This window comes from Apodemus sylvaticus, chromosome 5 (assembly GCF_947179515.1).
Source record: "Apodemus sylvaticus chromosome 5, mApoSyl1.1, whole genome shotgun sequence".
In the NCBI taxonomy this organism is placed as follows: Eukaryota; Metazoa; Chordata; class Mammalia; order Rodentia; family Muridae; genus Apodemus; species Apodemus sylvaticus.
Genome location: NC_067476.1, coordinates 139864532 through 139890685, shown reverse-complemented (window position 1 = coordinate 139890685; position 26154 = coordinate 139864532). Strand labels below are relative to the sequence as shown.

The window sequence follows — 26154 nt, the reverse complement described above, 5'->3', positions numbered from 1 at the left end:
CATGTAGCAGCTCAAAACTATCTTTAACTCTAGTTTCTGGGATCCGATGCCCTCTTCTGACCCTTGAGGACTATGTGTGGAGCATAGACATCCATAAAGGCAAAATACCAATCCACATAAAAATTAAAATAGGGGCTGGAGAGACGGCTCAGCGGTAAAGAGCACCGACTGCTCTTCTGAAGGTTCTGAGTTCAAATCCCAGCAACCATATGGTGGCTTACAACCATCTGTAATGGGATCTGATGCCCTCTTCTGGAGTGTGTGAACACAGCTACAGTGTACTTACATATAATAAATAAATAAATCTTTAAAACATTAAAATAATTTTAAAAAGTATAACCTGGAACTTGCTATGGACTATAGCTATTCTAGAATTAATTCATGATTCTCCTGCCTCCAGAGTGCTGTGACTACAGATGTATGGCATCTTGCTTGGTCCAATAAGTGCTCGATTAGTGAATAGTGAAATTATCTCCTGTTGCTATGCATGTAGGATAAGGGAGTAGGAGGGCTATGAGCATGGAAGCCAGAAAGGCCCAGGTTAGAAGAGAGGTCTGCTTTTAGTACTAGTGTGTCTCAGTTTCCTCATCAATAAAATAGCAACAATGTATTTGTTATGCAGGATTTACACAAGGCACAAATGATAGCATAGATCAATCAGCTCATGTGCCATGCAAACACGGAATAAGTGACATATTATGCATATCACACCATCTTTTTGTTTATTTTCATTATTTTTGTGTGCACAGGTGTAAGTGTTTGCAATATGAATACAGGTTCCCAAGGAAGCTAGTGGTGTCAGATCTCCATGGAGCTGGAGTTACAAGTGGTTGCGAGCTGCCCAGCGTGCGTGCTGTGAATTTCACTCTGCTCTTCTATAAGAGCAACACATGCTCTTAACCACTGAGCCTTCTATCTCTTTATGTTTTTTTATTTTTTTTTATTAAAGGCAGAGTCTCATGTAGCCTAGACTGGACTCAAACTTGCAGATCCTCCAGCCTCTACCTCCAAGTGATGGGACCAAACCCTCAAAGGAGTGGAATTTCTCCTTCTGGTGTGTAGGCTTACCTCTTAAGAGGCTGCACCCTCAAGCTGAGTCACATCCACAGACTGCCGCTGGTACCTTCTCCCCATCTTCTTCCTTAGCTCGTTTACCAGTTAACTCTGTCTGCAAAGTCCCTGGAGCCCACCGTCCCGCCACAGGCAGCCCTACCCCAGGATCCTTGATTCTTTTTCTTGTCCTTCTGCTTCCACGAGCTACAGTCCAATCCTCGACGGCGCACAGAACTGGATCCTTGTGTTGCCCCATCTACAGAACCTGGCCTCTTTATGTTCCCGCAGAGCACCCCACCCTCAACCTCCTCTAACTGTGACCTCGCGGGAACGCGGTTTTGACCCACTCGCAAGTGATCCTGCTGCACATCCTTAGGTTACCGGGTAGAGTCTCTTCAGTCACTCCCGGGGCCCCGCCCCCGTTAGCCCCGCCCCCGACAGCCTGTCCTCCGAAGCTCCGCCCCCGAGGCCCGGGGTAGGGTGGCGGCTGGCTCTGCTGCCCCGCCGCCGCCCTCTGCCCTGGGCGCTGGGTCGGAGCGGGCCGGGTACGGCGGGACCGGGCGAGCGCAGCGTACTGGGACTTCAAGGCGAAGATGGCGACAGGCAGGCGCGCTCCGCGCACCGGGTTGCTGGAACTGCGCTCCGGGGCGGGCTCCGGGGCGGGTGGTGAGCGGTGGCAGCGGGTGTTGCTCTCTCTGGCGGAGGACGCGCTGACCGTGAGCCCCGCCGACGGCGAGCCCGGCCCGGAGCCCGAGCCCGCGCAGCTCAACGGTGCCGCTGAGCCCGGCGCGGCGCCCCCACAGCTGCCAGAAGCGCTGCTGCTCCAGAGGCGCCGCGTGACGGTGCGCAAGGCCGACGCCGGCGGGCTGGGCATCAGCATCAAGGGTAGGTGCGGGTCACCGAGGGCACGGGGTCCTGTTGACTGTACCGCTGCGGAGCGCTCAGGGGTCACGGGGGTTGGCAGCGCACGGAGACTAGGTAACCGAAAACCTTCTGTCTAGGGCGGTGCGGAGGGGAGGAAGGAACAGAGTGAGGGAAGAGCACCAAGGTCGGAAGGGGCTTGGGGAGTTCGGGTGTCTTACTGGGGTCTCAGAAGACGCAAGTGTGGAAGGATGGGGGCACATCAAGGACATAGACATAGGTGCTTAGTTCTGTTTTGAAGCAAAAACGGTAGCTATGGGTACCAAGGGCTGGAGGGTCCTCGGGAAGACTGACGGGGGCGGGGGCGGCGGTGAAAGGAACGGGACTTGAGGCCTGGGACACTGCTAGGGGCAAGCCCGGTAAGTCATGAGACACAACCTAAGTGGACAGGTGAAGGCCTGGAGTGCAGGAGCTTAATGTGGGTGCCAGAGATGGGTAGGAGGCACATGCATGGTAACAGAGACGGGGCCAGTAAGGACCTAGACGTCTTGGGTTCCAGAGGCTTTTTGCCTAGGCTGGGAGTTCTGATGGCTACGTTTCAGACTCCTCATCTGCCCATGTGTACATGAACAGGTACATGGAGAGAGTGAACCCGGAGTTGCCATTCCTTCCTGAGAATTCCTTAGTTTCCAAGATTGACAATTATCTGACATGATCTCATGTATCCCAGGCTGGCCTCATGGTCACTGCGTAGCAAAGGAAAAACACTGAGTATCTAATCTTCCTATTTCCACCTCCAGAGTGCTGGGATTACTGGGATGTGCCGCTAAAATAGGTTTATGTTGTGCTGGGGATCAAGCCTAGAGCTTTATATATGCTAGGCAAGCACTTTGCCAGCGGACTCCATCCCTAGCTCATTTAAGCTGCCATCGGAGTTCTAGAACTCTGGGAACTTCCACAAGTCACTTCCCATCCCTGAGTCTGTTTTGGTGACTTTACAATGAGGATGTTTCTGAGAGCAGGGCTTGCTGGCATGTGTGAGAGAAAAAGAGTCCAGGGGGACTCCCAACACAACTAAATGTGGTGCTTAAAATCTATGTTCATACCCAGCTGCTAGGCTCCTCCTGTTCCTCTGTCAGACTGAAAGTATCCATATGTGCCCAGGCTTCCTGGGAGGTGGCTGTGTTCATCGATAGCTCACTGAGATCCATTGCCCCAGGTTAGGGACTGAGCATGGTGGTGAATGTCACAGTGTTAGGTGTTGTGACCATTACACTTAGCTCATGGTCTATTTCATCCTGACTAGCAGTGGTGAAAGGTGAGTTTAATGATCAGTGGTGAGTTTAATCTCCATTTTTGCAGGTGAAGAAACTGAGACTCAGAAGGGAAAAATAATTTCCCAAGGATCAGTCGGTGAATGGCAGAACTGGGACTTCAGTCTTAATTATAGAGCCACTATTGCCCTAAAGACTGTCCAGGGAATCATACCCTTCCCAGGCAGCCAATCCCAAGAGTCTAAAGAGGGAATGGAAAAACAGAGAGCAGGCGCCAGTTCATCCCAAACTCTATGATAGACCCAGGAAAAAGACCAATTAAAAAAAAAAATACTCAGTGTGTCAGAGCAGGAAGGAACTAGAGTTCTATAAAGTTCTACTTTGCAGACAGACAAACCAACTCCCAGAGGAGCAGGGTCTTGCCAAGGTACGGAGACACAACTCAAATCTGTACTTCCATGTGTTGGAAGGTCATTTTTATGAGACTTTAGGGAAAGTAACAGTTTCATTCAATTCTTCCTGGATTGAAGACTGGGCTCCTGTTGCCATGGTAACTTCCCTTCTGGGGTCCAGCTGAGTCCATGAGGCAGCTGGGAATGGTCATAGCTTCAAATGGAACTGAAGTCCCTACTTTTAGGTGGGGGAAGCTAGATATAAATAGAAACACCTTCTTCTCCTAGGCCTCAAGCCTTGTGCAGTGCCATGAGCAACTGTCGGGCCTGGGTGGGGGTTGGGAGAGGTGTTCCAGGCTCAAATGTCACTGACTTATATAACCTTGAGATAATGACCTCTTGCTCTGTGCCACCAATCTCTCCTCATCAGTACTATGAGGGTGAACCAGGAATATGATATTCAAGGGTCTGACTTGAGTCTTTTGGAGACTGTCTTGCTGTGTAGTCCGTACAAAAATGTATAAACTCCATATATATAAAGGGTTGGTCTTGAATGTGCAGTAATCCTTTATTTTTTTTGCCACCCCAGTGCTGGGATTATAAGCAAGTACCACCATGCCCAGCCCAACTGACTATTTTAAAAAGACATTTGGTCTGGGAGTGGTGGCAAATGTCTGTAGTCTTAAGAGGCAGAGGCAGATAGACCTCTCTGAGTTTCAGAATAGTCTGAGGGACATAGTAAGTTTCAGGTCAGTCAGGGCTGCATAGTGTGATCCTGTCTCAAACAAGCAAGCAAGCAAGCAAACAAACAGGCAAGCAGCCACTGAGGGCTGATGAACTGGCTCAGAAGCAGCGTTTCTCAACCTTCCTAACACTGCAGACATTCAATACAGTTCCTCATGTTGTGGTAATCTCCAATCGTAAAATTATTTTCATTGTGACTTCATAACTGCAATTTTGCTACTGCTATGAATAATAACGTAGATATCCAATATAACGGGTGTCTGGTGTTCAATCCCTGTGAAAGGGTTGTTTGACCCCCTTAGAGAGGTAGAGAGAGACCCATAGGTTGAGAACCACTGGCTTAGAAGTAAAGGTGCTTTCTGCCGAGACTGATGACCTCAGGACCCCAGCACCCCAGGACCCCAGCACCCCAGGACCCCAGCACCCCAGGACCCCGATGGTGGAAGGAGAGAACCACATCCTACAAGTTGTCCTCTGATCTCCACACAGGTGTATATATAGCACATGGGTACTTGAATATATATATATACAGACCCAAAATAAATTAATACATGTTAAATTTTTTAAATGACATTTAAGATTTTAATAGTAAAGTAATCCAGTAAAATGTATTATTACCTTCTTATATCAGAGATGAAATTCAGATATGCTTTTGAAATCTCTAGAACTTAAAGCCTTCTAGTTTGAATCCTGGTTAACAAAGTTCATTTAATTAATTTATTTTTGAGATGGCCTTATATATCCTGGGCTGGCCTCAATGCCCCTCCTCCCCTCTATTTCCTAGTGCTAGGATATCAGGCATTCTGTACCATACCCAGCTCTGGATTAAAAAACTTGATGGTTATAGAAGAGGGAGGGCCTTTCATTTACTCCTCTTAAATCCAGATTGGGGGTTATCGATAAATTGTCATACTGTGGGAAATTGCTTAAAATATAAAATATTAAAAAAATTAATCATGCAACGAACACACAAAACATTTAAACAAGAGATCCAGAGCCAACCTATAGCATTATGGATTCAGAAAATATCTTATTAGCCTGTCTTGCTGTATCTCTGGGTGGCTCTGCACCCACGGCAATCCGTTCCTCCTTGAGCCCCCTGAATGCCGGCATCACAGCCGCGATTCACTGTGCCTCTATTTCTCGTTATTTGCTCAGCTCCCCTTTTGAGTCAGTTCACCTTGATCTGTTTCCCAAGCGTTGAAGCACACCTGCCTCAGTTTGCTCTTGGTTTTGTGCCTTTGTGCAGGGGGCCGGGAAAACAAGATGCCTATTCTCATCTCCAAGATCTTCAAGGGACTGGCGGCAGACCAGACGGAGGCCCTCTTTGTTGGGGATGCCATCCTGTCTGTGAATGGTGAAGATTTGTCCTCTGCCACCCACGATGAAGCCGTACAGGCCCTCAAGAAGACAGGCAAGGAGGTTGTGTTGGAGGGTAAGTACAGAACTCAGAGGCTGGCAAGGGCTGTTTTAATGTCTTTCTGCCTTCCCAAGGCCCCAGGGGCTCCAGTCTGGCCTTAAGGGGATGTGGGCGTGAAAATAGACTCAGGACCTACCTGGGGTCAGTGTGCCTGCTGGAAGGAGAGCAGGCGCGGAGCTACGCAGTTCTGGTTTGTGTTTCTCGTTTCTAACCCTCTAGTAGTGTGGTCTTGGACAAGTCACTTCGTGTCTATGGGCCTTAATTTCCTCTTTTAATGGAGACATAACTCCCAGCTCTTTGGGTTGTGACGAGAATGTGCCACCCCATTGAATGCTAAGTCAAGGAAAAGAGTGAGGACCCTGAAAGAAAAACTAGGATTCTTTGCTGAAGGGCCACAGGAGCTTTCTAATCCCAGACTTCTTCAGCATCTAGGGACCCTCAAATCCCTAGATTTGGGCAGTGTGTGGTGTCCTATCATATCCAGTGAAGATCAGAAAATGTTTTGAGGAGAATCTGACTTGGGTGGCTCTCTGCAAAGCTGTTCATGTGTGGTCTTGAAGAGTCTCACCTCCTCTGGTTCTCAGTTGCTCCATTGTCCCCCACCCCCAAAAGCCTCCTGAGGTGGTGATCTGCCTTTTGACACTCTCAGGAGATTTCTGCTTTGCTCAGCGTTCCCCTCAAACTCCACTGTGTCAGCTCTCGCCTGCAGGGGCCTGAGGAATGTATCTTTGGCTTCTTGCCCAGAATAGGAATGGAGAGATGGTGGAGGCTGGCGGACAGTGGCGTGGCTGGCAAAGCTACTGGGGCCAGTCCCAGACCCTGATCCTGCCAGCTTTCTCCAAGGGTCTCCGAGATGACACAGACATACGAGGCTTTGGGACCCTGGGTGTCCTTTGCTACCTATAAAGATTAATTTTGATCTTATTTGAATGGGTGTTTTTGCCAGCCTGTATATCTGCACACTTTGTGTGTGAATAGTACCCAGGTCTTCTTTTGACCCACTCTTAGCCACTGAGCTATTGCCCCAGACCTTCACCTTTGCCATTCCTGTGGTTCAAGACCTCAACTCCCATTTGGTTTTGTATTAGTTTATATTTTAGGCATATCTATCCCTACTATTGATACATTCTATTTATCTCGTTGTGTATAGTGGTTTTGTTTTGTCTGGTTTGGTTTAGATGGTGTCTCATATAGCTCAGGTTGGACTTGAACTCCTGATGTAACTGAGGGTGACTTTGAATTGCTCTTCCTCCCTCCACCTCCTGAGTGCTGGGATTACACGTATGTACTATTATACTTGGTGTATGTAGTGTATATATGAAGGATCCAATGCCCTCTTCTGGCCTCCATGAGCATCCTCACACATGTGGCATATATAGACACAGACACACCAGAGGCACATAGATAGACAGACTGACAGACACTTCTTATTAAAAGAATAATAGCAGCTGGGTGTAGTGGTACATACACCTTTCTTCTCAGCACACAGAGATAGAAGCAGGTAGAGGTAAATTTAGTTCCAGATCAGCCAAGGCCTACACAGTGAGACTCTTTTTCAAAAAACAAAGGAAAGAATACTTGAAACATCTCCCACTCCTTAATTTTATGTTTTAGTGATTTGATGTAGTTTCAAGTAGTCCAGGCTGACTTTGAACTCCTGATTTTTCTGCCTTCATCTCTTGAGTGTGGAGATTACATGCTATACCACCATGCCTGGATTTTTGTAAAAAATTGTATTTATTATTTTTAATGATGTGTATAAGTCTGTATATGGGTTTGTGTATGTGTGTGTGTGAGTGAGCTCCGCTGCAGAGGTGTCAGAGTTGCTTGAGCTGGAGTTACCATCCCCTGAGAGTGCTTGGGACTGAGCATGGCTCTTCTGGAAGGGCAGTATGGAACTGAACTTAAGGGCCACACATATTAGGTGCTTTTCTACCACTGAGCTCTGTTCCCAGCCGTGAAGTCTTTTTGGTCTGGTCTCTCTGCAAGCTGCCTTAGGAAAGGGACAGTCTCTTCAAGGCAGCACAACAGGCCGATATGGAGGGAGGGGTGTCAGGTGAGGAGCTGGGCTTCAAAGCCTGCACTGCAGGAACATTTTAAACAGCTTAGAGGACAGGAGGATGCTGGGGTGTGCTTGTCCCTTGAGACTTTGAGAAGTTTGTTTGGGTTAGCCACTCAATTTTCCCAGGTAGAAACCAGGACTCTTAGGAGCTTGCTGGAGTCTAGGTTTGCTGAGAGCCAATCATTGGTCACAGTGTTCTGAACTTCCCCAGCCCCAGTCTACTAAGGCCACCTGGGAGGGTCATGCAAGGCATGACTGTCAGTTGGATGTGAACTTTGCAAGGCAGCTTGGGGGCTATAGAATTCCGAGAATGTCCTGGAAGAACAGGTGTCACCAGTGAACTCCAGGTATTTCCCATACACCTCCTTCCCTGGCCCAAGCTTGGGGCCTCAGCTAGGCCTGCCACCCCAGCCCGCCTCCTAGAACCATTTTTTTCTGCTAAGTCAGGGATCTGCACAAATCTTCTGAGCCTGTTTGTGACTAGAGCCTGGGTGCAAGCTGGCAGCCAGCACGCCTCTGTCTGTTGCTTAGAGAGGCCCATTGTGTATGCAGAGCTCATGCCAGGACTAGCCTGGGCCCTGAGACCAGGCCGGGGAGGAGAGGGATGGGCACCTGCAGGGAAAATGCCCTTCTTTCTTCTGTTCCTTTTCCAATTGGCTGAACATACTGAGAGTGACAGGGAATCTGTCATGCACTGAAAAATAATACTAAGGCACAGTAAAAGATAATAAAGTAAGTCTTAGTCTAAATGCTTTATTCAAAGTGGTAAAGTTACACGTCATACAGAGATCTTCCCTTACCCTCACCAGGCAAGGTTTCTCTGTGTAGCCCTGGCAGTCCCGGAACTCACAGAGATCCACCTGCCTCTGCCTCCCAAGTGTTGGGACTAAAGGTATATGCCACCATCCTCTACTGAGATTATTATACACACACACACACACACACACACACACACACACACACACGCACACACACACATGAAGATGGGCATGGTGGAACAAACCTGTAATCTCAGGTACTCATGAAACAGAAGCAAGAGTATCTGTTGAGCTCAGACATTCAGAGTCCTCCTTAACGACACAGTGGGAATTAAAAAAAAAAAATTCATGTGTTTTCTAAATGCACCTCTTATTGTTCATCAAAGAAACTTCCTTTTGCGATGGTCATGGGCTCTTTCAGAGACCCACAGCTGGCCAAGGTGTGGAGAGTAAGTGACAGTAGTGTGCCCAGCCTCAGATGGGACACCTGTAAGATAACCCTGTACCCAGGACTAAGGGACACAGAGCAAGGGGTGGTGGTGATGGCGGAAAGATTGTCAGAGCCAGAGGGCGGAGGGCATTGCTAGGAGATAGTCTTCCAGACGTGATGGGGATATAACGTGATATAACCATGAACCTCTCAGCAATATGGCTCCCTCACAAGAGCACACCAAGATAACATGCCAACATGGATGGGGAAAGGTTCAGAAGGCCTTTCCCCTATTGAAGAGCTATACGCAGTTAATGGTTACTAAAGGAGAGTCAGTTTTCTCTAGGGATGAGCCCCCTGATAGGTCACCCAAGCTGAATCGGTCAGTCCTATACCTGTGTACATATGGGTAACAAGTATGGGATTCAGTGTGCGCACGAGTACACACACACTTTATTAGAGTTTCTCCCAGTTGAAAGGTATAAGGCATTTTATTTCTTAGGTTTTGCAAATAAAATATAGAGACATTTAGAAAAAAATAAGCGTGTGTGAATGGCTTGGTGCCTGAGTGTGCTTACTGCTCAGAGCGCCACTCCCAGTGCCCATGTTGGGGTGACTCACAACTGCCCCGGAGACCAGCTCCAGAGCTTTGACACCCTCTTCTGGCCTTGTGAGCACCAACACACCGTGGCATACATCCACACAGACAGATGTAAATAAAAAGAAATCAATCTTTCTATTTTAAATGAGAAAAAAAAAAGAAGAAAAAATAAAAGGCTGGGCATGGTGACACATGCTTTTAATTCTAAGCACCCTGCTTAGGCAGGAGGATTACTATGAGTTTCAGTCTGACCTGAACTATAAGTAAGATCCTGAATTAAAAAAAACACAAATAAACAAATATACCAACAAGCCAAAGGGAGCAAGGGAGAAGAAAAAGGCATATGTGTACATTAGCATATAATAAATGCTCATGATAAAAGACAGCCTAGAATAGTAAGAAGTGCTGTCATCACCACCACCACCACCACCATCATCATTATTATTATTACAGGTTTTTGTTTTTTATACTGGCAAGTCACTTTTCTTAAGTTATGCAGCTAAGAAGATTCTGACTACAACTGAACTGATTTCTATCTGGACACAGAGGCCATGACTGCCCCAGTCTTGGATGATACGACCTGCCATGTGTTGTGGTTTGCAAGTGTAAAGAATAATGCATGTGGAGCCAAGGGCAGCCCATTCATTAGGCTGAGACAGTGCACTTCAAGTGTCTAGAATAGAAACTCTTCCTCCCTCCCTGGTGCTGGGAATCAAACTCATGTGTGACTGGCAAGAACTGTACCACTGAGCCAGCTCTACCTGGTCGCTTCCTGGGAACAAAAGCCATCGTATACTTCTGAGCCCTACTCCCCCCTCTAGGGCTGGGACCGAGAAGGTCTCCAGGCTCATTCTGGCTCAGGAACACTGAGGCCGGTCAACCTCTGGCTCCTCCTCTGAGAGGATAGACACCACTGGGTCCCCTGTGACTTGGCTGCGTGCGTTAACTGCTTTAAAGTGGATATAGCTAATTTGGGGTGATCTCATCAGCTGAGCTGAGTGTTCTGTACCCCTTAGGTGCCAGGGGGACTTCTGTGCCTGGAATAGACAAAAATGGAATCCCTGTCTGGGTTTCCCATGAGTGCAAAGACCTGTTATTTTGATCATTGTTCTTAAGGAGACATTTTTTGGCTGCACACACAGAAGTTTGGATCATGTGACTCCTCACAGACAAAACTTGGCCCAGCCTAGCGCTGGCCCGGTCTGCAGAACTCCGCTGAAATGCTTGTGGCTGCTGCCAGTTGTTGGTCAGCAGGTAACAGCGCTCGCTGCCAAACCTAATGACTTGAGTTCTATCTCCAGAAAGCACAGGCTGGAGGAAGAGAACTGATTCCCGCAAGCTGGTCTCTGACCTCTGCACACCAGCACTGTTCATATATGTAAACACATGCAATAAATAGAACTTAGTTAAAACAGTTAGGGCTAGGAAGTAGTACGGTGGCAGGGTGCTTACTCCCCAACGCCATCGACTCCCCTGAACACAACAAACACATGGAAAAACCATGGGTCTTTAGACACAGGTCGATGCCCCCTTCCTGTGATGGCCTCTGGCTAGTGACAAGAGAAGAAATAACAATGGGAATGAAAACACTAAGCAGTGTCCGATGCTTACTGAGTTTCCATAATGTGCTGGGCATGTCCTCCCTGAGTCCTTTCATTGCATTCCCGGTGCCACTGTCTTGAATGAGCCATACTGTTAATCTCATCATACTCATCATGAGAACACTGAAACCCAGGCGAGGTTACCTGGTCTGGGTAGTTAGTTCCAGGCAAGCAGGGGCTGCGAAGTGAAACTATTTCTCACAACAAACAAACAAACAAACAAACAAACAAACAAACAAAAGAATTGAACCCAGATTTCTCAGAAGCAATCTTCTTTTGGAGCTGGCCTCCAGCTCAGAGATCCCCCTGCCTCTGCCTCCTGAGTGCTGATATAAAGGCACATGCACTCCTCCATTCCTTCCATACCCCTTCTGTTCTCCAGTGATGTTTTTAAACATTCCCCGTGTAAGGCATGTGGCTCTAGTTTATCCATCACAAAGGGATTTTAATCTCTTTCATTGAATAGGTGAAGTTAGGTTATTTTTTTTTAAGATTTATTTATTTATTATATATAAGTACACTGTAGCTGTCATCAGACACTCAGAAGAGGGAGTCAGATCTCTTTATGGATGGTTGTTACCATGTGGTTACTAGGATTTGAACTCAGGACCTTCAGAAGAGCAGTCAGTGCTCTTGACCGCTGAGCCTTCTTTCCAGCCAGAAGTTAGGTTATCTTAATTACTTTTCTCTTTGTTGTGATCAAATAACTGACAAAAAAAAACCCAACCAAACCAAACCAAATAAACAAACAAAAAACAAAGACAAAAAAAAAAAAAACAAAAAAAAAACCAACCCCAAAACCTCAGAAACCAACCAACTAATCAGCCAACCAACCGACCAACAAAAAAAAAAAATTTAAGGAAGGATCTGTTCAGTCCATCGTGGCACAGAAGTCCTGAAGTTCTGGCAGCAAGGGCGTGATAAGGTCACAGGTCACAGGTCACAGGTCACAGGTCACAGTGCTTCTGCAGTCCACAAGCAGATGGAGATGAGTGCTGTCCAGCTCACTTCCTCTGTATTCATGCGCCACCCTCGCCCTGCCCTCGGAATGGCATTAGCAATGTCAAGGGCGGCTCTTCTCACCTCTCTAACCTGATCTAGAAAGTCCCTCACAGATGTGCCAGAGGCTTGTGAGTCTTGACAGCCACCATTTGCTATCACATTAGGTTAAAGTATGTGAGAGAGCAGGGCTTGCGGCTTGCTACACAATCATATCAATAAATGTTGTTCTTGTTGGGAGTGCTGGCACACACTTCTTTTCTTCTTCTTCTTCTTCTTCTTCTTCTTCTTCTTCTTCTTCTTCTTCTTCTTCTTCTTCTTCTTCTTCTTCTTCTTCTTCTTCTTCTTCTTCTTTTCTCCTTCTCCTTCTCCTTCTCCTCCTCCTCTTCCTCCTCCTTCTTCTTCATTTATTTATTTTTTTATTTTTTATTATTTTTTTCCCAGACAGGGTTTCTTTTTTTTTCTTTTCTTTTTTATTTATTTATTTATTTATTTTTATTTTTCGAGACAGGGTTTCTCTGTATAGCCCTGGCTGTCCTGGAACTCACTCTGTAGACCAAGTTGGCCTCGAACTCAGAAATTAGCTGTCTTCAGACACACCAGAAGAGGGCATCTGATCTCATTACAGATGGTTGTGAGCCACCATGTGGTTGCTGGACTTTGAACTCAGGACCCCTGGAAGAGCAGTCAGTGCTCTTAACTGCTGAGCCATCTCTCCAGCCCTCCTAAAACTGCAGGCAAGCATGACCACACTTGGCTTGAGTTATTTTCTTGATACATAGTATAGGTCAAGTGCTGGGTGTGTCCCCCTGGGAGATGAGAATGGATTCTCTGTTCACAGAATTGACATTTGGGTTCAAGTAGAGAGACCTTAGATTAGTAAAAAGATGCATTCATGCTATGATTTCTACAGGGGAAGAGAACACCCACTCTGGACAGACAGGGAACAGCTTGAGCCTAGCCAACAGATTTCCAGGATTCCAGGCCAGGACATTGAGTCACAGACATTTACTGAGCCCTGGGATGTATTCTGGAAATTTCTGCATTGAGCCAAAACAATGTGACTCCTCTCAGCAAGACACATGAGACCCCATGTGTCTTCTCAGTTAAATTGGGCAGGGGTATGACCTTGCTCTGTTGTGGAATCTCGTGGAATGCATCAAGGGGACTCGTCCTGTGTCATGGAGCTAGGGCTTGCCTCTGGCTTTCCTCTGGCTTCCTTCATTAGCCTCAGCTTCCTGTGTGAGCTTCACCAGACTTCTGGACCAGAGACTTGGCTGGGGCGAATGTGAACGCTGGCTGGGCCTGTCCTTGTAGATTCCAAACTCTTGGCTGCTGGCCATGGTCATCATGCCCTCAGTCCTGGAGGCCAGAGTCTGTAGGCGGTCCCACCCTAGCTATCTGCTGCAGTGAGTCAAGCAGAAGTGGGGGTGGGGCAGCTTTGAAACTGGGCTATTTATGGCCAAACTCTGGGGCCCCCAGGTCTCCACCCTCACTCAGGGAGAGGTCACTTGGTCTGTGAAATCCAAGCCCTGTTTCTGGCACCAGTAGCTGGAGCACTCCTCATTTATGGGACATTGCTGTGGGAAGGGAGAGGCGAGGACCTGGTTCTGAGGCGGTTCTGGGGTGAGCAGTGGCTCAGGGACCCGTTTCCTTGGCTTCAGAGTTGACAAATGTTCATTTGCTGAGTATGTAGGATATGAGAAGCCTGCCGGGCTCTGAGGACATAGATGAGTCTCCTGAAGTTCCTGACCTTACAGTGCTCTCCCCAGGTGGGGACACTGAGCCCAGGGGACTGGACTTGGGTTCCCAGCTCACACCCATGATGTTGGCTCCAAGGGATCCAGCACCTCTGGCCCCCAGGCACATTAGACAGCTGCAAGGGGGAAGTCACTTTTCTGCTTTTCTTCCATCTTTTTGTTTTGTATTTTGTGACCCAAGGAATGATTGATCTGAGCTATGGCAGCCATCCTGAGGCTGTGAGGGAGAAGCTAAGAGTAAGGCCCAAGTTCTAGTGTCACACACATCCCCTGAACTAAACTATTTTCCTTAACTTTTTTTTTTTTTCTGTTTCAGTCATTTGAAATGGGGGTGGTGTGGGGAAGGGAAGCTTATACTTTAGCCCAGGCTAGCCTAGAACTCTTGGCAATCTAACTGCCTTAAACTCTCCCAAGTGCTAGGATTATAGGTGTGAGCCGCAATGCCTTCTCAAGATCGAGCTCTCTGTCTCTCTGTGTCTGTCTCTGTTTCTGTCTCTCTCTTGAATAGTCCAGACTGACCTCAGACTCCCCTTGTAGTCAAAGATAACCCCGAATTCCTCATGCAGGGCCATGTGCAAGCTTTTGTTTCTGTTTCTTTTGAGACAGGTCTCAAGCATCCTGGTTTGAATCTGCGTTATAGCTGAATATAGTCTCAACCTTCTAATCCTCCAGTATCCCCCTCCCAGTATAGGCTCTCTGAGTCACAGTCCGAGTAGCTTTTTGGCTCAGGTGTCCTTTCCTGTCCTAGCATAGCTGGTAGGGTGGGGTCACAGGGCAGAGGCAGGGCTTTGTGGGTCGGTCAGATCGAGAAATAGATCTAGGTTGATATTCTGGAATGCCCTGTCCATTGTGGTTGCCATTAGCTCTCTCTATTTGAATTTACCTACAACTGATTAATATTTTTTGTTTACATTTACTATTTACTGGTAGGCAGGAATGGAGCATGTCACAGCATTTGCGTGGAGATTGGAGGGTAACTTTTAGGAGTTGGTTCTCTCCTTCCACTATGTGAGTTCTGGGAATCGAACTCAGGTTGTTGGTTCCTGCTGAGCCATCTTGGTGGCCCTGGTTTTTCTTTTTTAGATACTGCCTCATGCAGCCCATAGTGGCTCTGAATTATTTTTAAAAATAATTTATTTATTCTATGTGCATTGGTGTTTTGCCTATATGTATGTCTCTGTGAGGGTGTCAGATCCTAGAGTTGCAGACAGCTGTGAGCTCTCGTGTGGGTGCTGGCAAATACCTGGAACCCCTGGCAGAGCAGCCAGTGCCCTTAGCCTCTGAGCCATCTTTCAGACCCCCTGAATTCTTTATGTGATTAAGGATGACCTTTTGTCTACTGAGTGCTGGGATTACTGGTGTGTGCTACCACACCTGGTTTTTAAAGTTGATTTTTTGTTTGTTTGTTTTTGAGTCAGGGTTTCTCTGTATAGTCCTGGCTGTCCTGGAACTCACTCTGTAGACCAGGCTGACTTCAAACTCAGAAATCCGCCTGCCTCTGCCTCTCCAAGTTCTGGGCTTAAAGGTGTGCGCCACCACCGCCCTGCGGGTTTTTTTTTTTTTTTTTTTTTATTTAAAACCTTTTTTCCTTTCCTTTCCTTTCCTTTCCTTTCCTTTCTTTCTCTCTTTCTCTCTCTCTCTCTCTCTCTCTCTCTCTCTCTCTCTCTCTCTTTCTTTCTTTCTTTCTTTTTTTTTGGAGACAGGGTCTCTCTGTATAGTCTCTGCTGGGACTTGCTCTGTAGTCCAGGCTGGCCTCAAACTCAGAGGGATCCCATTGCTTCTGCCTCCTAAGTGCTGTAATTAAAGGTATGTACCATAATTGCCTCGCTTAAAATTAATTAAAAAAATTTATTTAGCCAGGCAGTGGTGGCACATGCCTTTAATCCCAGCATTTGGGAGGCAGAGGCAGGTGGATTTCTGAGTTCGAGGTTAGCCTGGTCTACAGAGTGAGTTCCAGGACAGCCAGGGCTACACAGAGAAACCCTGTCTCCGGGAAAAAAAAAAAACCAAAAAAAGAAAAAAAATATTTATTTACTATGGATACAGTGTTTTGCCTGCATCTATACCTGCAGGGCAGAAGAGGGCATTGGATCTCATTACAGATGGTTGTGAACCACTGTGGTTGCTGGGAATTGAACTCAGGACCTCTGAAAGAGCAGTCAGTGCTCTTAACCACTGAGCCATCTCCCCAGTCCCAAAATTAATTTTAATTACAGTTAAATTAAAAATTTTAAATTCTGGGCTGGTGAGGAGGCTCAGTGTTTAAGAACACTCTCTGCCCTTTCAGAGGTTCTGAGTTCAATTCCCAGCAACCACATGGAGGCTCACACCATGTATAAGGGGATCTGACGCCCTCTGCTGGCCTGCAGTGGTAGATGCAGCAGAGCACTCATACATTAAATGAATAAAATTTAAAAAAATTAAAAGAAGTTCTGTTTAGGGGCTGGGGGGATGGTTCAGTGGTTAGGAGCACTCGCCGTTTTTGTACAGGGCCTGGGTTCGGATCCTAGCACTCATATCAGAAGGATTTCTGGGATACTGCCTGTCATACCAGCTCAGGGATCTGACTACCCCCTCTGCTATGTGGCTATCCACATCCATGTGGTGCCTATCCACATAAAATAAATAAGTCAGTCTTTTAAACAATTCTGCAGGTTTGTACTAGTCTAATTCATGTGCCCATCTTTATGTGTGGCCACTGGTGACCCTCTTGTACAGAGCACACGCCACATATTTCTACCATAGAGAGGTCCATTATCCCTGCTCAGTGATGTTGGGGAGATTTATCAGGGTCCCCTGGGCATGTGTACTGCTTAAGCCACTAACTGCCCGTGTAAGAAATAGACCCATAAACTATTGTGCCGTAAAGGTAATGGAGTTGGCTGGACATGATCACACGTGCCTCAGAGGCAATGGGGGAGGCCAGCCTGGGCTACTTACTGAGTTCTAAGTCAGCCTGGGCCAGTTCTAAGAGATAACGTTTCAAAGAGGTCATCAGCGGGGTTGGACAGAGGGCTCAGTGGTTACAAGCATTTACTGTCCTTGCAGAGAATCTGGGCTTGATTCCCAGCACCCACATGACACTCAGTGCCCCCCTCTGACCTCTGAGGACACATGTGGTGGATCAACATACACTCAAGCAAAAACATTCATATACATAAAATAAAATATATATAAAAAGAAAATTAAAAAGGCTAGCAATGTAATAGAAGTTTCTTTTTCTTTTTTTCTTTTCTTTTCTCTTTCCCTCCCTCCTTCCCTTCCTTTCTTCCTCCTTTCCATCTCCCTCTTTTTCATCCTTCTGTTTTTTATTTTATTTTATTTTACTTTATTTTATTTTTAGCAGAGTATTATTCTGTAGCCCAGGCTGGCCTGTAACTTACTCTATAGCATCCAATTCTTGGCAATTCTCCTGCCCCAGATGCTGGGATTATGAGTACCTGACTCTCTCTCTCTCTCTCTCTCTCTCTCTCTCTCTCTCTCTCTCTCTCTCCCTCCCTCCTTTCTCTTTTCTCCCATCCACTTCTCTGTTTTCCTTTCCTTCTCCTGCCCTCACTTACTTCACTCCATAGCCCAGGTTGGGATTGTAGGCATGTGCCACCGTTGCCTCTGTGGTCTGTCTTTTTTTGAAAGGCCACCTGAAGGTCCCAAACTTTTTTTTAAAAAAAGCATTCAAACTTAAATTTTAATATTAAAAATATTACATTGTGACAAATGATAAAGCAATGAAGTTTCCTGTGCAGTTGTTCTAACTTGTCAGGTTTTTTTAAATTGGATTTTACTTGTTTACATAAATGTTATCCCCGTTCCTGGTTTCCCCTCTGCAAACCCCCTATCTCATCCCCCCTACCCTGCTTCTATGAAGGTGCTCCCTGACCCACCTACCCCCTCCCTCCTCACCACCCTAGCATTCCTCTACACTGGGGCATCAGGCCTTTACAGGATCAAGGGCCTCCCCTCCCATTGATGCCAGATAAGGCCCCTTCAGCTCTTTCAGTCCTTCCCCTAACTCCTCCATTGGAGTCCCTGGGCTCAGCTCGATGGTTGGCTGCGAGCATCCACATCTGTATTGGTCAGGATCTGGCAGAGCCTCTCAGGAGACTGGCTACATCAGGGGTCTCAAACTTTTTGATTCTTTGCTTAGAGCTTATTCACTTGGCCACGCTTGCTGCAAAGGAAGCTGGGAAGTGTAGTCTTTGTTCTAGGTAGTCACATGTCCATAAAACAGGTTAAATGAGTAGATGGGTACTTGCATGTGTCCAATATTTTCTACCCCTGTGTCTTGTCAAAGGCTTTAGCTTAGAAACTTAGAATAGTAGACATAAATTAAGCTCTTAGTTAGCTAGTGACCATTGTGATTTGTGCTACATGGAGTTCATGCCACAGTGATAACAGGTGACCTCTCTCCTGACCAGTTAAGTATATGAAGGAAGTCTCACCGTATTTCAAGAATTCTGCTGGCGGGACTTCTGTTGGTTGGGACTCACCACCTGCCACACCTCTTCAGCGGCAGCCTTCTTCCCCTGGCCCCCAAGCCCGGAACCTCAGTGAGGCCAAACACATATCTTTGAAGATGGCATATGTCTCAAAGAGGTGTACCCCTACTGACCCGGAGCCCAGGTGAGGCTGGAGTGGGGTGTGTGTGCTCATACAAGGCAAATAGAGATATCTGTGGTGTATCTAAGTGATGAGCATGGTATCAGCGTCCATGCTGTCGTGCAGCAGACCCTTAACAACTGGATCACATGGACGCATGGGTGGTTTTATGGGATGATGGTGTGCATCTCTTGTTTCTTCCTCTTTCTCCTCCATCGTCTTTTTCTTCCTTTTTGAGACAGGGTTTTTCTGTGTGTCCTTGGTTGTCATAGAACTCATTCTGTAGACCAGGTTGGCCTTAAATTTACAAAGATCCACCTGCCTCCCAGGTGCTGGGATTAAAGTCATGTTCCACCACTGCCTGGTTCTTGATCTATGGAGTAGCCCTGGCTTCTCTTTGATAATATTTTTTTAAAGATTTATTTATTGCTATATGTGAGCACACTGTAGCTGTCTTCAGACACTCCAGAAGAGGGGGTCAGATCTCCTAACAGATGGTTGTGAGCCACCATATGGTTGCTGGGATTTGAACTCAGGACCTTTGGAAGAACAGTCAGTGCTCTTAACTGCCGAGCCATCTCTCCAGCCTGATAATTATTTTTTAAAGGAAGGGTCTCTAGTAGATGACAACGTATTCTCAATTTTGCTCTATAGCCTAGGGAGACCTTGAATTTCTAATCCTTCTGCTTTCACTTAGCAGGGGCATTCAACACCACATCTGGTATTTTGAATTTTATACTTTTGCTGGGAGAAGTAGACTATGTGTGTAGGGAGGAGTGGATTTGGGAGAGCCTGTCTTTGGAGATTATCATCTAGGAAAAGTTTATCTTTCATGTCCAGAGACTTCTCTGTATACTTCATTGGTTAGAATTGGGTCACATGTCAAGCATAGCTGCAAGGGAAGCCATGAATTCAAGTACTTTGCTTTCTAGTTCAGCAGTAGAGGAAGGCAGGGGTAAAGGGGGATGGCTCCACCTTTTGGGAGCCAGCCTCCTTTTTCTGTTCTACTCTGTGTAGTACCAAAATCTAAATGGAGTGAATCTTTAATGTAACCCAAAACATTTTGGAAATCCTTTCCAGCACCACTGTTGCTATCCCCTGGAACTCTCCTGTCACACTGGCTGGCATGGCCTTTCTCTCTTTTTCCAACTTATTTTTCTTTTTGAGACAGGGTTTCATCTAGTTTAAGTAGTTGAGGTTTAATTTTTTTTATTGCATTTGTTTATTCTGTCTGTCTGTCTGTCTGTCTGCTGTGTCTCTGTCTCTCCGTATGCATGCACATGAGCACGTGTGGGTCTCAGGAGTCAGGAATTGTTAGACTTGGCTGCACGTGCATGCCTCTTTATCCACTGAGTCATCATGACTGCCCTAGTGATAACTTTGAACTTCGGATTCTTCTGCCTCGGCCTCCCAAGTGCTGATAGTGCAGAAGTGAGCTACCAGACCTGGCTTTTTTGGGGCCGGGTAGAGTCTCTTTAGTGTGTTCTTGACTGCCTTAGCCTAGTAGTGCTTTGATTACTTGGTACTTGTATACCACTTGGTTTATTATAAGTAAACTTTATATCTTAAGATTTTAAATATATTTCCCCTATTAGTAGATGAATTAGATTCTAGGCAACAGGGATGACTGGAAAGCTATCTCAGCAGGAACCTTTCATAGAAACCAGGAGAAAAGGCCTCTATACCATAATTATGGCCTCTAGCACATGTTTGAGTGGGTGTATAGGAATTTGTGTGTATATGTGTGTGTTGTAGCTTCTTGTCTCTAGATCCTGTCAGGTTCTAACACCTTTGGCTGGGATTCTAGCAACAAACTTACTGGGATGCCCTGTGAGGTTTACTCCAGTTTGGCAGTGGGTGGGTTTGTTGGGCCACATGTCTAGGCTGAATAGTCACATGCCCTGTCTTTTATCCCATGTTGCCTTCAGATATCTGGAGGTCTGTTCAGCAGATGGCCAGGACACTGTCTTCTTGAGGGCCAAGGATGAGGCCAGCGCAAGGTCATGGGCAGGTGCCATCCAAGCCCAGATCAGCACATTCATACCTTGGGTCAAGGATGAGCTACAGGCACTGCTGACAGCCACAGGTACAGCTGGGAGCCAGGACATCAAGCAGATTGGCTGGCTGACAGAACAGGTGCTTGCTGGGTCCCACTTCCGGGACCCCTTATTGCCCCATTTCCTCCTGGCCCTGGGACCTCTTTTCCTTCCACTCTCCTAATTACCATTTTGCTTGCAGTTGCCCAGTGGGGGTACAGCACCAACCTTGGCCTTGCTGACTGAGAAGGAGCTGCTCCTCTACTGCTCTCTCCCTCAGACCCGCGAGGCCCTGAGCAGGCCAGCCCGCAGTTCCCCGCTCATTACCACCAGGTACGGAGGAGCAGGAGGACTCTGTTGCGGGCAAACTTGTGAAGGTGGTATTCCAGATGGGCCCCAGAAGCCCCAAACCTAAGCCTTTCTCTGCCTCCAGTTATTCCCCAGGTGATCTGAAGCACGTTCTGCTCCTTCTAGGCCTCACTTTCCTCATTTACAAAGTTGAGGCTCAGAATAGAAAAATGTGAAGTGACAACTGTCACTCAGTTACACCTACATATTTTTTGTTTTGTTTTTGTTTTTTTGTTTTTCGAGACAGGGTTTCTCTGTGTAGCCCTGGCTGTCCTGGAACTCACTCTGTAGACAGGCTGGCCTTGAACTCATAAATCTGCCTGCCTCAGCCTTCCAAGTGTTAGGATTAGAGGCATGTGCCACCACTGTCCAGCCCACCTACATCTTATAATGCATGATACAGGGGACAGTTTCTACCCACAGGGAGAATCCAGAGTTGGGAGACAGACAGAGAAGAGCCATTACATTGAAGGTTATAGGAAACACGTCAAAGTCTGGCTTGGCCGGGGAAGGAGGAGGTGACATTTGAAATGGACTTTGAGGAGTGAGGAGTATGCCTTTTGAGGAAGGGTAGTAGGACATTTTAGGTGTGGTCAGATGTACAAAGGCATGAAGTGCTAGAACATGTCCATAAACATATATGTATATATACATATATGGTAAGCACACACATATTTGTGTATGTGTATGTATATATACGTATATATGTGTATACACATACATAATTTTTGTGAGTCAGAGTCTATGTATCCCTTGCTAGTCTGGAACCTAGTCATTCTGCGACACAGAATGAATCGGTCTTGATCTCTTGACCTTGCAGAGATCTTCCTGCCTCAGCCTCTAACTGCTGGGATTAAAGGCATGAACCGTCACTGCTACTTCATACTATTTTTTTGAGACAGAATCTCTCATTGAACTCAGAGCTTGCTGTTTTGGCTGGACTGACAGGCTGAGAGGTCTCACCCGTCTCAGCTTTCTGTAGCGCCGGGACGCTGAATGTCTGCTGCCATACCTGGCTCGTACTCGGATGCCAGACTCAGGTTCTCACGCTTGGGCGGTGGCACTGTTCCCACTGAGCACCTCCCCAGCCCCAGCACCATCCTAACTCTCTGGCGAACTGTTCCGGAGGGCTAAGCTGGGGGTCAGGAGCCTGGGGCTGTGTCGTAGAGGAAGCTCCGTGTTGGCCACAGAGGACATTCCTTGGGAAGGGAAGGACAGAAGCTGGGGGGCTGGGGGGCTGCCATTGCTTTGGGAGACCTGGGGCTGAGGGGGGCAGGTGGGTGGGGACACAGATGGAGAAGAACCACGGCGTTTGCAGTGGAAAGCGCGTGGGTGGGAGCTCACAGGCTCCGTGCTTGCCAGATGGGCGGGAGATGCCATGGGTGAGTAGGAGGTTTGCAGTGCGGTGTGTGTGTGTGTGAGTGTGTGAGTGTGTGTGTGTTGGTGGGGGCAGTGGGAATGGAGGTGGGGTGTCTGAGGAGGTTCTGGAGATGCTGAGTCATGTCCAGAGCATAGGTGGGACACAGGGAATGTGACTCAGAAGACTGGGGGCTGGAGCGTCTGAGGCTCAGGGCCTGAATGTGGGAGCTTCAGTTAACACTCCCAAGGGAAGCTGAGAGTGGGTGGAGTGAGGAACAGAGGGGCTCAGGGCCAGAACTTAGAGGTTTGGTGGCCAGAGAGGGACACAGAGCTGTCCAAGGCCACACAGCATGTGAGAATCAGGCTGCAGGGTCTGGGGCCCTTGTTACTGGGACTCCTCTCCCTGGACTGGGTTCTGGGCCAGCTGACAGGTGTCTAATCTAGTGGCTTGTTAATTAAGTACTTATTAAACACCTACTATGTGCCCATTGTTTAAATTGCTGGGAATATAGTGTCTTATAAAATAGGTAAAACTTCTACCTTAGTCTAGCTAGTGGAAAGGTCAGCTAAAGGCTACCAAAACTACTAAGGAACATGTGTCACTTTGGCTGCGTCAGGAAGCTGAAGAATCAAGCCTGATCTACACAGCGGGTTCCAGACTAGCCGAGGTGACACAGTGATGATACAGTGAAACTGTCCAAAAAACAAAAGCACTCAACGTGTATACTTTCTGCAATCCTGGAGAAACGTAAGGCTGGTAGTGACAAAGGAGCTCTTCTCAGACGGCTCTTCTCAGAGGAGGGGCTGCTTGAGCAACGACCTACAGGAAGTGGGACTGAGCCAGTGGGAGAGCGGGAGGATTCAGTCAGAGAAAGCACATGTGTGAGGGCAAGGCTCACATGTGTGGGGGCAAGGCTCACATGTGTGAGGGCAAGGCTCACATGTGTGGGGGCAAGGCTCACATGTGTGGGGGCAAAGCTCACATGTGTGAGGGCAAGGCTCACATGTGTGGGGGCAAGGCTCACATGTGTGGGGGCAAGGCTCACATGTGTGGGGGCAAGGTTCACATGTGTGAGGGCAAGGCTCACATGTGTGAGGGCAAGGCTCACATGTGTGAGGGCAAGGCTGGAATCAGCGTCTGGGGAGCTGGAGGAGGTGAACCCCCTGCAATTCCTGCCCCTTGCAAGATGCTGAAGGATGCAGGCCATTGCCCTGGCCCCGCCCCACTCCAAGGCCTCATGCTTGGCCCTTTGCTCTGCACACAGGCTGGTGCACTCGGGCCCCTCCAAGGGCTCAGTGCCCTATGATGCAGAACTCTCCTTTGCCCTGCGCACGGGCACACGCCATGGTGTGGACACTCACCTGTTCAGTGTGGAGTCGCCTCAAGAGCTGGCAGCCTGGACCCGACAGTTGGTGGATGGCTGTCACCGGGCTGCTGAAGGTGTGCAAGAAGTGTCTACAGGTGTGCCAGGTGGAGCCTCTTGTGCCTAGAGGCAGTCAAATTTCTTCTTTTATGGTGCTTCTGGAGGGAGAGAACAAATGGAGGTTGGGCTTTTCAGAGGCCCCTATTTGGGGTATGCAGGTGCTCTGGGAGGAAGGGAGACATTTTTTCTTGGTGTCTTTTCTTATGTTATCCCTGTGATTCTGCTGGTGAGGATACTTGGTGGTGCACACCTTTAATTCCAGCACTTGGGGAGGCAGAGGCAGGGTAGATCTCTATGGGTTTGAAGCCAGCCTGGTCTACATAGCAAGTTCAAACCCAGCCAGGGCTGCACAGTAAGACACTGTCATAGGGGTGAGGCTATAGATAAGATAGGGCACCAGTTAGATTTGAGTTTCAGGTAAACACATATACAATATTATTATATATACATGTGTATATATATGCATATATATGTGTGTATATATATATAATATTCTTATGTCAATATATGTATTCTTATGTCAATGTAAATTATCCAGTCTATATAAAATTTAAATTTAACCTGTCAATCTTGAGCCATTATGGGATAAACGTTGTGTCCATCACAGAATTTAACTCCCATTTATTTTATTGTGCTGAGAACTGAACCCGAGAACTTGTACATGATAGCTACATACTCTTCTACTGAGCCACACCCAGCCCAAGCTTTCCAAACACACATGGCTTGGCTAGAAATGAAGCAAGATGCAGGTGTAGGTCCTCTGAGGGCCCATCTTCTGTATTTTAGGATAGGGTGACTGGGCCAGTGGTTGTTCAGGTGTCATGACAGAGAGAGCCTCCGGTCCCTGGGGGAATTACAGCCAGGTTCCGGAGCTGCTTTAGGAGTTGAGTGGTTTGTGACGGCTGAGGTGCCAGGGTCTGTGTCCACTGCTCTCCCGCAGCCTGCACGTGGAATGGCCGTCCCTGCAGCCTATCTGTGCACATTGACAAGGGCTTCACACTGTGGGCAGCTGAGCCAGGAGCAGCCCGAGCCGTGCTGCTCCGACAGCCCTTCGAGAAACTTCAGATGTCATCAGATGATGGCACGAGTCTCCTTTTCCTGGACTTTGGGGGTGCTGAAGGAGAGGTCGTAAGTGGAGGGCCACCTTGGCATCCTGGGGGTGGGAATGCTCTCCTGGAGGCCAGTCTGGACAGAATCCCTGACCCTTCTCTCTGTCCACTCTGCAGCAGCTGGACCTGCATTCGTGTCCCAAAACTATGGTCTTTATCATCCACTCTTTCCTGTCCGCCAAGGTCACCCGCTTGGGGCTCTTGGCCTAGAAGTTGTCAGATGCACCAGCCCTGAAGAGGATCGTTCATCTTGTGGCCTGACCTGTCCTTCTGCTCACTGCCTGCTCGTCTGTGGGCTGAGGGAAGGGAGAGAGGGGAACTAGGGCCTCAGAGAACAGCCTGAGGAAGCAGAATGGAGACCTGGGACAGCGAGTCTGGCTTGTGATGGGCAGCCTTCCCACTGCTCACCTCCACCAGTGCCTTTCGAAGAGAGATATTTTGTGTACACAGAAGCCATTCCGAGCCTGGGACTTGACCCTGTGGGGATCCTGTCCCCAGCCAACAGCAGAGCTGCCAGGCCTCCTGGAGGCCCCTAAGCCACCCTGAGATCTCTGCAGCTGGAGTCTTCTGGGTCAGTGGCAAGAGGAAGAAGAGGAGCCTTTCTGTTCACTTTCCCTTGGGCCCCATGGGGCGTCTGGGTTTTTCTCCTCCTCCTCTCTCTCCTCCTTCATCTTGAATAATAAACAGCCTGTGAGCACATAGGCAGCCTGGCTCCATGTCTGTGGTTTGTGTCTTTACACTGGGACTGTGAGGTGGCTCTGCAATCCCTGAGGAAGCAGGACAAGATGTAAGACTCCTTTCCTGGAAAACTGGGTCTTCAAGTGAATACTGGCTTTATCTATGCTGTGATAAATGACCCTACAATCTAGTAGCTCATTCTGTCTTCCATTCTGGGGGTCAGAAATTTGAGAATGACTGAGTTGGATTTATTCCTGTCTGGGGTCTCTTATGGAATTTCAGCCAGCGAGAAAATTGTCCCATGAAGTTACTTAATTAACTTGGTTAGAAATTAGGCACTAGCTGGGCAGTGGTGGTGCATGCATTTAATCCCAGTACTTGGGAGGCAGAGGCAGGCAGATTTCTGAGTTCGAGGCCAGCCTGGTCTACGGAGTGAGTTCCAGGACAGCCAGGGCTACACAGAGAAACCCTGTCTCAAAAAAAAAAAAAATTAAATTAAAAAAAAAGAAAGAAAGAAAGAAAGAAAAAGAAATTAGGTACTGAGAAGTGGTTAAGTAGAGATTTTCCAGTCTTGCTTACCCATCCATCTCACTTATGCATCCGCCAATCAATAGCTCCCCCAGAAGCATCTAGGACACACTGGTTGTCG

General features: G+C 47.6%; 1 protein-coding gene across 3 annotated transcripts; it reads left to right on the top strand.

The window, feature by feature from the left end:
• Positions 1 to 1512: 1512 nt before the first annotated feature.
• Positions 1513 to 25543, top strand: Snta1 (syntrophin alpha 1). 3 transcript variants are annotated; one of them, XM_052183993.1, is made up of 8 exons: positions 1513 to 1938; positions 5574 to 5759; positions 18371 to 18575; positions 20480 to 20687; positions 20790 to 20920; positions 23560 to 23735; positions 24659 to 24846; positions 24945 to 25543. In XM_052183993.1, exons 1-8 carry the CDS (start codon positions 1647 to 1649, stop codon positions 25035 to 25037), a joined length of 1479 nt encoding a protein of 492 aa, XP_052039953.1. In that variant the 5' UTR covers positions 1513 to 1646; the 3' UTR covers positions 25038 to 25543. The 3 variants fall into 3 exon arrangements, with proteins under 3 accessions (XP_052039953.1, XP_052039952.1, XP_052039951.1); XM_052183992.1 differs by having other exon boundaries at positions 23560 to 23756; XM_052183991.1 differs by having other exon boundaries at positions 23560 to 23765.
• The last annotated feature ends 611 nt before the right edge of the window (positions 25544 to 26154 follow it).